The sequence below is a fragment of the Sphaerodactylus townsendi genome, linkage group LG15, assembly GCF_021028975.2.
Source record: "Sphaerodactylus townsendi isolate TG3544 linkage group LG15, MPM_Stown_v2.3, whole genome shotgun sequence".
Taxonomy (NCBI): Eukaryota; Metazoa; Chordata; class Lepidosauria; order Squamata; family Sphaerodactylidae; genus Sphaerodactylus; species Sphaerodactylus townsendi.
Window position 1 is genome coordinate 27,385,104 of NC_059439.1, and position 11,146 is coordinate 27,396,249.

At 48.9% G+C, this 11,146-nt stretch overlaps 1 protein-coding gene across 1 annotated transcript in view; it reads left to right on the plus strand.

The window, feature by feature from the left end:
* PLEKHA4 (pleckstrin homology domain containing A4) overlaps positions 1 to 10,785 on the plus strand; it is a 45,316-nt gene extending 34,531 nt beyond the window's left edge. The window contains exons 7-15 of the mRNA XM_048516708.1: positions 829 to 1,074; positions 1,944 to 2,499; positions 2,599 to 2,676; positions 3,931 to 4,020; positions 4,515 to 4,577; positions 6,268 to 6,348; positions 8,756 to 8,905; positions 9,920 to 10,018; positions 10,702 to 10,785. Of these exons, the coding sequence (XP_048372665.1) occupies positions 829 to 1,074; positions 1,944 to 2,499; positions 2,599 to 2,676; positions 3,931 to 4,020; positions 4,515 to 4,577; positions 6,268 to 6,348; positions 8,756 to 8,905; positions 9,920 to 10,018; positions 10,702 to 10,785 (1,447 nt within the window). The remainder of the gene's footprint in view (positions 1 to 828; positions 1,075 to 1,943; positions 2,500 to 2,598; positions 2,677 to 3,930; positions 4,021 to 4,514; positions 4,578 to 6,267; positions 6,349 to 8,755; positions 8,906 to 9,919; positions 10,019 to 10,701) is intronic.
* The last annotated feature ends 361 nt before the right edge of the window (positions 10,786 to 11,146 follow it).

The following is an 11,146-nucleotide window of genomic DNA, read 5'->3' on the forward strand; positions in this document are numbered from 1 at the left end:
ACACATTAAATAAGTTTCAACATCGAAAGGCAGAAGCCTACAGTTCACTCCAAGGTGTTTCGAGTGCATAGCTACTGACATCATTTTTTTTGCCTGCCCCTTACACATCGCCACATATTCAGCCCTACCTAAAGGTGTGCAATTTAAGATGCTCCTGACTGAGATCTAGGTCAGCCTCTGCCTCCTGCCATAGAGCAGTGGTCTTCAAACTGTGGCCCTCCAGATGTTCATAGACTACAACTCCCATAAGCCCTACCACTTGGCCATGCTGGCAGGGGTGGATGGGAATTGTAGTCCATGAACATCTGGAGGGCCATAGTTTGAAGACCCCTGCCATCGAGTGTCCAGTCAAAAACAGCGGAAGGCACTACCTCGACAGTATGGTGGAGTCTCCTTCTTTGGAGGTTTTGAAAGAGAGGCTGGATGGCCATCTGACCGGAGTGCTTTGATTGTGTGTTCCTGAAGTGAAAATGAAGAAAACTTGTACCCACAGGCTAACAATGAAGACTTCAAAAATTAGTTCTCCCACTGGAGTAGCAATTTACTTTTAAGTAACCAAAATAAATTTATAATTTTACAAACAGTAACCAAATGTTTTGGAAAATTGTTTTCATTCTCCCATTGGAGTAATATATATATAAACATAAGTTAGAACGGCACGGCAAAGTAATCTCAGTGTAAATATAACAGCTAGCCAGATTCTAGATAATTAACCAACTGGCCTTGATTGTGTGTTCCTGCATGGCAGGGGGTTGGACCTGATGGCCCTTCTGGTCTCTTCCAACTCTATGATCCTATGACTGACATTTCCCTTGTCCTTCTGTTCAGCAGCCGGGGCCTCCTAGACCAGTCCGCGTCTGCCCACAACAGCTTCGAGGATTGCATGCTCACAAAGGACGACATCTCCAAAAGTGCCGAATCCCTGGAAATTGCCCACATTTCGGAGGCGCAGGAAGCTGAGGTCTTCTCACCCGTGGCTGATCGAAAAGAATCTCCGTGCCCCGGGAGGACCTCTTTGTCTTCTTCATTCAATGGGGGATACCCACAAGAAATAAGAGAGCAACCAGATTTAAGGTAAGATGTTTTTTTTTGACAGCGGCCAGGAAGGGGAATAGGAAGGAGGCAGCGTAAAACGGGGCTGCCAATAGAAAGTGCTGTTGGAGCAAGGATAGTCCTTGCCCCAAACTGGAAAACAGACAAAATCCCTATAATTGCGGATTGGCAAATAAAGAAGAAGAAGAGGAAGAAGAAGAGGAAGAGGAAGAGGAAGAGGAGGAGGAGGAGGAGGAGGAGTTTGGATTTATATCCCCCTTTCTCTCCTGCAGGAGACTCAAAGGGGCTGACAATCTCCTAGCCCTTTTCCCCTCACAACAAACACCCTGTGAGGTAGGTGGGGCTGAGAGAGCTCCGAGAAGCTGTGACTAGCCCAAGGTCACCCAGCTGGCGTGTGTGGGAGTGTACAGGCTAATCTGAATTCCCCAGATAAGCCTCCACAGCTCAGGCGGCAGAGCTGGGAATCAAACCCGGTTCCTCTAGATTAGATACACGAGCTCTTACCCTTCTATGCCACTGCTGCTAAAGGTGTTAGAGTTAATCAAAACGGCAAAATTAACAGGTTTCGAAATATTAGAAACCAAAGAAAACTTTTCGGAACAATGGAAACATTGGTTCAAGCATTTGGAAAGAAAAAAACAATCAAAAATATGTTATCTTGGAAGTATTATAAGATAATTACAGACGAAAGTATGGAAATACATGTTTTTTGAATGAATTATAATGTTGACAGATAGGAAAGCGCATATGTGGAAGCCCACCATTATATGTTTTTGTTATATGTTGTTTTGTATATGATTTTGTTTGTTAATAAAGCATTATAAAATCGAAAAAAAAGTGCTGTTGGAGTGAGACCCTATTAACCCTTTCTTATCCGATTCCATCGGCAGCTCCCTCTCTTCCCAGACGGACGGATGCGCATCACCTTTCATCCACGCAAAGCTCTCCCCGCGGCCACGGTCCCCTCCGCCTCGCCGCTCTGACAGTCCCTCGCCCGCCTCTTCCTTTCGGACCCTTCAGCCGTCCCCTCTGCTTTCTATTCGCTCCTCGCGCTCCTACTCCCTCCCTCTGACCCCCGCCGAATCTCCTCGGATACCGGGCGCTCACTCTTCACCGCCCAGGGCCCGCCGGAAGCCCCCACAAACCGTGGCTGCACAAGCCGCGTCGTGCGAAGACCTATCCGCTCATAGGACCCTCGTTCGGCCCAACACGCCCATGGGGAGAGTCGACATTGCTCCCAGTGAGGGCCTCCCCCCAAACCCCTATGCCACTCTGTCGCCTGGCACCAGGGGGCACCCCCTGACACCTGCCGACCGCTACGATGTCTTCCCTTCCTCGGAAGACCCCTATTGCCGGCGCTACGCTCGGAGTCCTCATCCCAGCAGGACCCGGCCGATGGGTGAAGAAGGCCTCACGCCCTCTCTCGGGAGGCAGCCACAGACCAGGGTAAGTGGTGGCCACATCAGCAGTGGTGGCCACAGAGGCCTGGGCTGTGGTGCTTGCCCTTGCTTGACACCAGCATTAACCTTTCCCTCCTCTTCCCAGTTTTCAGACCGTGGTTATATCTCACCATCCACAGGGACATCTCGTACTTTGGTTATGTCTCGGCTTCAGGGGCGATTGGTGAGTACCCTGTACCCATTCACACACGACCTCCTCTGTTTTCTCAACAGTCTGTCTCCCTCCTTCCCCTTGCTCTGCCTCCTCGCTCCGCTGTGTTCGTCTTGCAAAACCTAAAAACGTTACAGCTTTACCCTGAGCAGAGTAACCCCCTCGAACCAGACCAATCCAGCGAACGTGCATCAATTATTTGGCTGTGTTTTTCTTGTTGGCGTGATTACAGTTTTGCAAGTCACGAAAGAGGGGAAAGCTGTAGCCCAGACGCTCTGCCCCCAAACACTTGAAACTCGGCCCAGCCGCCGTTCTGTCTCCTGAAACTGCGGAGGACTTTGCCAGTAAACTTGCAAGTGTAACCTTTGCAAGTGTAAGAGCTGAAAATTGAGAATTTCCCAACAGCGGCAAAGTGTGACCAGTACGTATTGTCGAAGGCTTTCATGGCCGGATTCAACTGGTGGTTGTGGGTTTTCCAGGCTGTGTGGCCACGGTCTGGTAGATCTGGTACACACTGGACACAGCGTGTAACAGACTTCTCCAGGAGCAACAGTGGCGTAGGAGGTTAAGAGGTCATGTATCTAATCTGGAGGAACCGGGTTTGATTCCCCGCTCTGCCACCTGAGCTGTGGAGGCTTATCTGGGGAATTCAGATTAGCCTGTGCACTCCTACACACGCCAGCTGGGTGACCTTGGGCTAGTCACAGCTTCTCGGAGCTCTCTCAGCCCCACCTACCTCACAGGGTGTTTGTTGTGAGGGGGGAAGGGCAAGGAGATTGTAAGCCCCTTTGAGTCTCCTCCAGGAGAGAAAGGGGGGATATAAATCCAAACTCCTCCTCCTCCTCCTCCTCCTCCTCCTCCTCCTCCTCCTCCTCCTCCTCCTCCTCCTCCTCCTCCTCCTGCTCCTCCTCCTCCTCCTCCTCTTCTTCTTCTTCTTCTTCTTCTTCTTCTTCTTCTTCTTCTTCTTCTTCTTCTTCTTCTTCTTCTTCTTCTTCTTCTTCTTCTTCTTCTTCTTCTTCTTCTTCTTCTTCTTCTTCTTCTTCTTCTTCCTTGTGATACACCTCTGAAGATGCCAGCCACAGATGCAGGCGAAACGTTCGGAACAAGATCTACCAGACCATGGCCACACAGCCTGGAAAACACACCACAACCTGTGACTGATACACTTTTTTCTGCAATTCTATGGAATCTGGGTGCGCACACACAGCCCTACTCATTACCTTTCTGCGTCTACACTACTTAACTCCGTCTTCCCTTTCCCTGCAGATCTCCCCCCACTCCGCTTCATCCAGCTATCTCCACCTGCCACCTTTGCCTCCCATGCCCAACAGGCCCAATGCTGGGAAAAAGACCACGGTATGTGACTTCGTGCTTGAACCTCCTGGCTTTCAGATCCGGGGTCAGGACTGTCACCTGATTTAAAAAATAAGTAGCTGATGAAGTCAAAGTGTCATTCAAAGAATTAATCCATTTGACCTGCATGTGTAATCATTTTTACCAAAAAAAACAACAACACCCCACACCCAGCCTTGGTTTTGATGATGTCCCAATGTCTTAATGGAGGTGCTCCCCTCTGTCTTTTCTAAAAGCGTTGGTTGCACTAACTTTTGCAGGTAGTGGTGGGATTCAGCCGGTTCGCACCGCTTTGGCAGAACCGGTTGTTAAAATGGTGCTTGTAAACAACCAGTTGTTAAATTCTTTGAATCCCACCACTGGAACTGGTTGTTCAATTATTTGAATCCCACCACTGACTGCAGAGATCTGGAATCTTCCCTAAGTGGGGTTCTGTGGGATTGCTCCACCTTGGATTTGTTTTCATGTTTAGATCACCTGCTTTCCTGTCTTTCTAGTGCCGAAATCTGGCGAGGGGTATCCATAGCTCTGGTGGGCAGCGATTTGAAAGTGACACCGACGTAAGCATCTCGTGCAGCTGTTTCATTCATTGGCGGGAAAGATGAACAGCCTGCCCGGTTCTTGTACTTTTAAGAGTCCTTTAATTCGCAGAGATCAGCAAGTGAAATTAGTTAAAAAAAAGAAAAAGTGGCCAGGCTACTCTTATTTCCCCAGAACCACATGTGGGACAGACAGCGTTGTGTAGCGGTTAGATTTTTGGATATCAAGCCCGGGATCTGTAGAACAATATATGACTCTAGATGTCAAATCAGAAGCCTTTATTGACAGACATCATCCTGGCTAAAAGAACTGTCTTTGGGTACAACCTTTTATCCCCAAGTTCTCCCCCCCACCTTCTCACCCCATATCAAAGGCAGAGTGAAGCAAGACAGGAATGGGGTGCTGTGTGGTTTCCGGGCTGTATGGCCGTGTTCTAGCAGCATTTTCTCCTGACGTTTCGCCTTCATCTGTGGCTGGCATCTTCAGAGATCCTCTGAAGATGCCAGCCACAGATGCAGGCGAAACGTCAGGAGAGAATGCTGCTAGAACACGGCCATACAGCCCGGAAACCACACAGCACTCCTGTGATTCCGGCCATGAAAGCCTTTGACAATACAAGACAAGAATGTTACAACCGTTTGGTTCTCAAGGTCGGTGTGAGGAGATAAAGTCAGGTGCTGGCACTTGGGTACTCCAGAGCCCCTTCCGCACTTGCAGGATAATGCGCTTTCAATCCACTTGCAATGCACTTTGCAGCTGGATTTACTGTACGGAATAGCAAAATCCACTTGCAAACAATTGTGAAAATGGTTTGAAAGTGCATTATTCTGCAGGTGCGGAAGGGGCCCTAGTTTGCCACATGTTGCACATCAAGGGAAGGCGGGAAACTGAAAGTAAAGTGAGGGCCCATTAACATAATGGTACGTAGCCCTCTTTGATGTCCGGAAGGCTCTTCCTGACATTGGACTATGATCTGGCACAGCCAAGTTTGAATCCCTGCTCTACCATGGAAGCTTGCTGGGTGACCTTGGGCCAGCCACGTACTCTCGCTCTAATCTGTTCTAGGACGGGGAGAACCATTTAATCCGCTTTGACTCTCCAGTTGAGAGAAAGGCAGGGTATAAACGAAGTCACTAAATAGAGAAGCATAAGGCTTCGTGGGATTGAATGTGACCTCTTGGTTTCAGAGAGTCAGTGAGGTCACAAAGAAGGAAATAAATGTAGGTGTGTGCGGGACACATTTCTGTCATGTAGAGTGGGATTGGCTGATGACCCCAAGGCTTCTCCATAACCTCTGCTTCTCTATGAAAGTGTATGTTTGATTACCAAATGCTGGAGGCCAGCAAAAGCGGCGACTTCTTCCATCTCTGCCTGGCAGCTTCCCTGGGGCATCTTGTAGGCCACAGGTGTCAAACTTGCGGCCCTCCAGATGTTCATGAACTACAATTCCCATCAGCCCTTGCCAGTATAGCCAATGCTCATGCTGGGAGGGACTGATGGGAATTGTAGTTCATGAACATCTGGAGGGCCGCAACTTTGACACCCCTGTATGTAGGCCAATGTTGCATATAGAGAACTCGGTTAAATGTTTACCAGCACCACACAGTTATTTAGTTCCTTTTAAAAAAAGCCTACCATTCTTCTGGCTCTGTGGCTCTCCAGATGTTCACGGGCTACAGTTCTCTCACCCCCTCCCCCTCTGCTTCTTAGGCTCTCTTGACAAAACTGTGCGGCCAAGATAAAGTGCTTCGAGGCCTGGAAGAAGAGATCAGCCAGTTCCGGGCTGAAAAGGTAAATCATTGCCCCTTCCTCTTCCCTTTTCAACGTCTGGGAAAACACCCTCCCAGTTTGTTAGCCATGAATGAAACAGAACAAAGTTCATTCCAGCGTCAGCTTTTGTGAGTCACATCTTCAAATGCACTGGGATGTACATTCATTAAGCCACTTACTTTGTTTACTTAAAGCTACAAACTTGGGTTGTCAGCCTCCAGTCGAGACCTGGAGAGCTTCCAGAATTACAACAGATTTCAAGAGTGCAGAGATCAAATTCGCTGGGAAAAAAATGACCAGAGAACAGACTCTATGCCATCACGTCCCTGCTTAGGCTTCCCCAAACCTCCCAGAATTTCCCAACCTGGCTACCCTACTAGAAACAGCAGAAAGGTGGGAGTGGCAAATATTATAAAGAGAGGCCAGGGCAGTGGTGGGATCCAAAAATTTTAGTAACAGGTTCCCATGGTGGTGGGAGTCAAACTGTGGCGTAGCGCCAATGGGGCTGGGCGGGGCACGATGGGGGCGTGGCCGGGCATTCTGGGGGCAGGGCATTCCTGGGCGGGGCTGTGGCAACGACGGAGCCGCTGCGCCGGTCCTTGGGCAGGAAATGAATGCACGCAGGCACAGGCTGCCACGCACGCCGGTGCACCTCCTGCTAGACTGCTTCAAGTTCTGCGCGCTACTGCTGAGAGGAGGGGTGTAACTAAGGCAAAAATCAGGCGGCAAAATCACCAATTAGTAACCCCCTCTTGGCACACACAAATAATTAGTAACCTACTCTCGGGAACCTGTGAGAACCTGCTGGATCCCACCTCTGGGCCAGCGTACATGAGAACATAAGAAAGAGCCTGCTGGATCAGACCAGATTCCATCTAGTCCAGCACTCTGCTATTCGCAGTGGCCCACCAGATACCTTTGGGAGCTCACATGCAGGATGTGAAAGCAATAGCCTTCTGCTGCTGCTGCTCCCGAGCACCTGGTCTGCTAAGGTAGCCATATGGGTCTGAAATAGCAAACTCAAATGAAAGTCCAGCGGCACCTTAAAGGCAAAGAACCTTTATTTCAATATGAGTTTTCTTGAGAGGTAGCTTACTTCTTCATATGGATCCGTGAAGGGAAATCATGCTGGGAATCCTTATGCAGACGGTCATGGAGGTGAGTCAGAGAGGCCTCTCCCATGAATCTTTAAAACAGAAATTCTTAATATAAGGGAGACAGTAACATAAGAGAGGCATGGTTAGGTGTGAATCCTATTCTGAATAGAATTAGCAGTTACACATAGTAGATGATGAGAGAGGTCAGACGTTTAAGAGCAAAACAGACAAAATGATGAAGTCGGATCAATAGTTCAAATGCAAATTAACGGATACTGTTACAAGGCTATGTTGTTTTTTACAACGTGTTAAGAACAGCCAGTTCAAATTTCTCAAATGTGGATTTAAGTTAGGGCACTAATTCGTAGTTAGGACTATATGAACCCTTCCAGAAGATGGTCTCTTAAACCATTTAGCATGGTGTAGTGGTTAAGAGCAGGTGGATTCTAATCTGGAGAACTGGGTTTGATTCCCCACTCCCCCCACCTGAGTGGCAATCTTAACCTACTGCATCTGTGTATGGTTCTCCAGTTGCAAAGTGGCAGATAGGAAGGAGCTCCAAAGGGTGATCACTACTGCACAGAGGATTATCGGCTGCCCTCTCCCCTCCTTGGAAGAACTCTATAATTCCCAAAGCCTAAAAAAAGCCCAAAATATTCTGAGAGACCCGTCTCATCTAGCACACTCTCTTTTTGAACTGTTACCATCCTGCAGACGATACAGGTCTATCAAAACTAGGACAAAGAGGCTTAGAGACAGCTTCTACTCTAGAGCTGTGGCTATGCTAAACTCTACGGCTTCGTGTTGATGTGTTTGGGGCTGTGTAGGGATGGGTGGAGGAAGGGGAAAGTGAGGATGGGGTATGAGTCTGAAATTGTGTGCATCGAGGAATGCTGCTGTAAATCTGCGTGCACAATGACAATAAATGCTTATGCTTATCTGGTGAACTGGATGTGTTTCCACACTCCTACATTCCTGCTGGGTGACCGTGGGCTAGTCCCAGTTCTTGGGAACTCTCTCAGTCCCACCTGCCTCACATTGTGGAGAGAGGAAGGGAAAGGAGCTTGTAAGCCACTTTGACGCTCCTTACAGGAAAGAAAGGTGGGGTATAAATCCAAACTCTTCTTCTCCTTCTCCTCCTCTTCTTCTCTAGAGTGCTATTTGATTTTCAACACCGTTTGATGGTCCCCATGGGTCTGGGTTGTAATGGCTTGTGGGTGGTGGCTTGGCCTTGGAGTCCTGGGGTTGCTGCGGGCTCCTGTGCAGGTCTGTGTATCATTCATCAGGAAGATGTTGCTGAGGTGAGTCTTGGCTTAAATCTGCCTCTATAGGAACGGCTTGAAAAGGCCTTGGAGGTGACGCGTCTGCAGATGGAGGAGTTTAAAGGCCAGGATGCAACGGTGGAGAAAATCTGTTGCCAGCGGCGGCAGCTGCAGGACGAGCTGGTGCAAGTCCGAGCACGCCTGTGTGATCTGGCTCTGGTGAGCGCCTCTCTATCCTGTCTGGTGGGCAGCTGCCGAGCAGAGGTCCCTTCCGCGCATGCAGAATAATGCACATTTTCAATGCACTTTCGATGCATTTTGCAGCTGGATTTTACTGGGCGGATAAGCAAAATCCACTTGCAAACAGTTGTGAAAGTGGATTGAAAGTGCTTTATTCTGCATGTGCGGAAGCGGCCAGAGTTCAACAGGGAATCCCTGAATAAGCAGCCATCACCAGCTGCTGAATGGAATGGAGGACTGGATTGTAAACAGAGACTTGCTTAGTCACCTAGGGTGAGAGAAAATCTCTTCCAAGCAACCAGTCAGATAAATTTGTATAAAAGTTAGCTTTGTCCCCCCCTTTTAAGCCACTGGAAACATCTGGCCCCCCTTCTAAGCCATGGGAACCATCTGTGTGCTAATCAGGGTTTACATAGGCTGGCCTCGACCTGGGCCAGGGCCTTTACAGCTCTGGCCCCTGCCTGGTGGAATGCTCTACCTCCAGCTGTCCGGGCCCTGCAGGACCTTGGTGAGTTCCGCAGGGCCTGTAAGACAGAGCTATTCCACCGGGCCTTTGGGGGGGGGGCTAGCCGCGGCTCTACCACCCCCCACTGAGGCTGCCTGTCTTCCATCTTGGCTGGGCCTGATTCCCATCTCGGGCCCTGCCTTTCCCCCTCCCTCTCTGGCCTTTGGATCGGGCGCCTGTATTTAACAACTTTTGTTGTTTAAATTTCTATTCATTTAAAGTAATTGCTGCTATTAGATTTTAATGGGTTTAAGTTATATTTTTGTACTGATTTGCTGTCTTAGAGAACAACCATATTGTGAGCCATCTCGAGCCCTTTGGGGGGTGAGGCGGCCTATAAATCGAACAAACAAACAAACAAACAAACAAACAAATAAATAAATGCTGTAGATTTCCTCGCATAGCTTGCTCCCCAAGCCTGCCCCTGTTTTTAGTACTCGGGGAGGAATCTATGAATACGTGTCTGCTGGTCTTCTTTCCCCACTCAGGACAGTGACAGAGCTTGGGAGGATTATTCAAGCTTGGAAAGCGAGCTGCAGTTGTTGAAGGGCTCCTTGGAGCACATCTGGAAAGTGGGGCACCCCCAAGTAAGTGCTTCACCCTGCCTCCCTCCCCACCCTAAACCGGAACCTTCGTCTCCCATTCTTTTTGGGCCTGTGATGTGATTTGGGCTGAGGATCTTTCACACTGGGAAACGAAACCTAGATTCAGTTCTCTGAACGATTGTATCTTGTGTACCAAAAAACACTATGCCCATTGGCTAACTGTAAGGGTCTGTTACTCCAGTCAACAATCGAGACTTTGGAAAGGCTCAAGAGTTTTATTGAACTGCAGAAAACCAGAGCTGTGGCTCAGCCTTTTGCAGCTAGCATATATCGCCAAACTTTCCCGCTTTCTTGGGCCCTTTCCCCACTTACCTTAAGCCCTGCGCTACTCTCCTAAAGTAGCGTGGGGTCCAGCTACACTCCCCACTTCAGGGGCGGTGAGAACGCAGCCGCCCCGACGCTGCCTCTCTCGCACCACCTCAGCGCACGTAATTCCTGGCACCTTTTCAAATGGCGCCTTGTGATGACCCTGCGCAGAGTGCGGGGTCGTGGGGAAGCCGGGGCGCGCCAGGAATTGCGCGCGCTGGGAATTGCGTGCAGCAACCCTCGGACAAAGGTAAGTGGGGAAAGGGCCTTGGTCTTCCCCCTCCCATCTGTTTCCACAATAGAAAGAATAAGGAAAGGACCGCGTTTAGACCGGCATTGTTACGTGTTCCAAACTCAAGGACAGCGATAGACTCATTCCAGGCCACAGGGAGGGGGAGGAATGTGGGATGCATACTTCACTAGGTTACCGGCACAACAATTGAAACAGAATGGCGCATTAACATACACTTATTACACACAAAACCACATACAGAGGAAAAATGCAAGTGCTCTATTCATATACACTTGATTATGTTGTTGATAAGGTGACGTGGCAGATGTAATATCAGAAAAACTGTCTCTTTGAGTGACTCCCAATAAGCGGAAAAAGGAACATCCAGTAACACCAATGAAGACCCCCATATTATCGCGAATAGTGTTTTGGGTTGGAATATTGTTGCACGTTGAGATATTCATGGACTTTGATGGCGGGTTGGAATACTGTCATATACTTAGAAATTTTCATGGACTGTGATGCATATAGAACTTAAATCCCTAAGAAAGGAATGTGCATTATAAGAACAG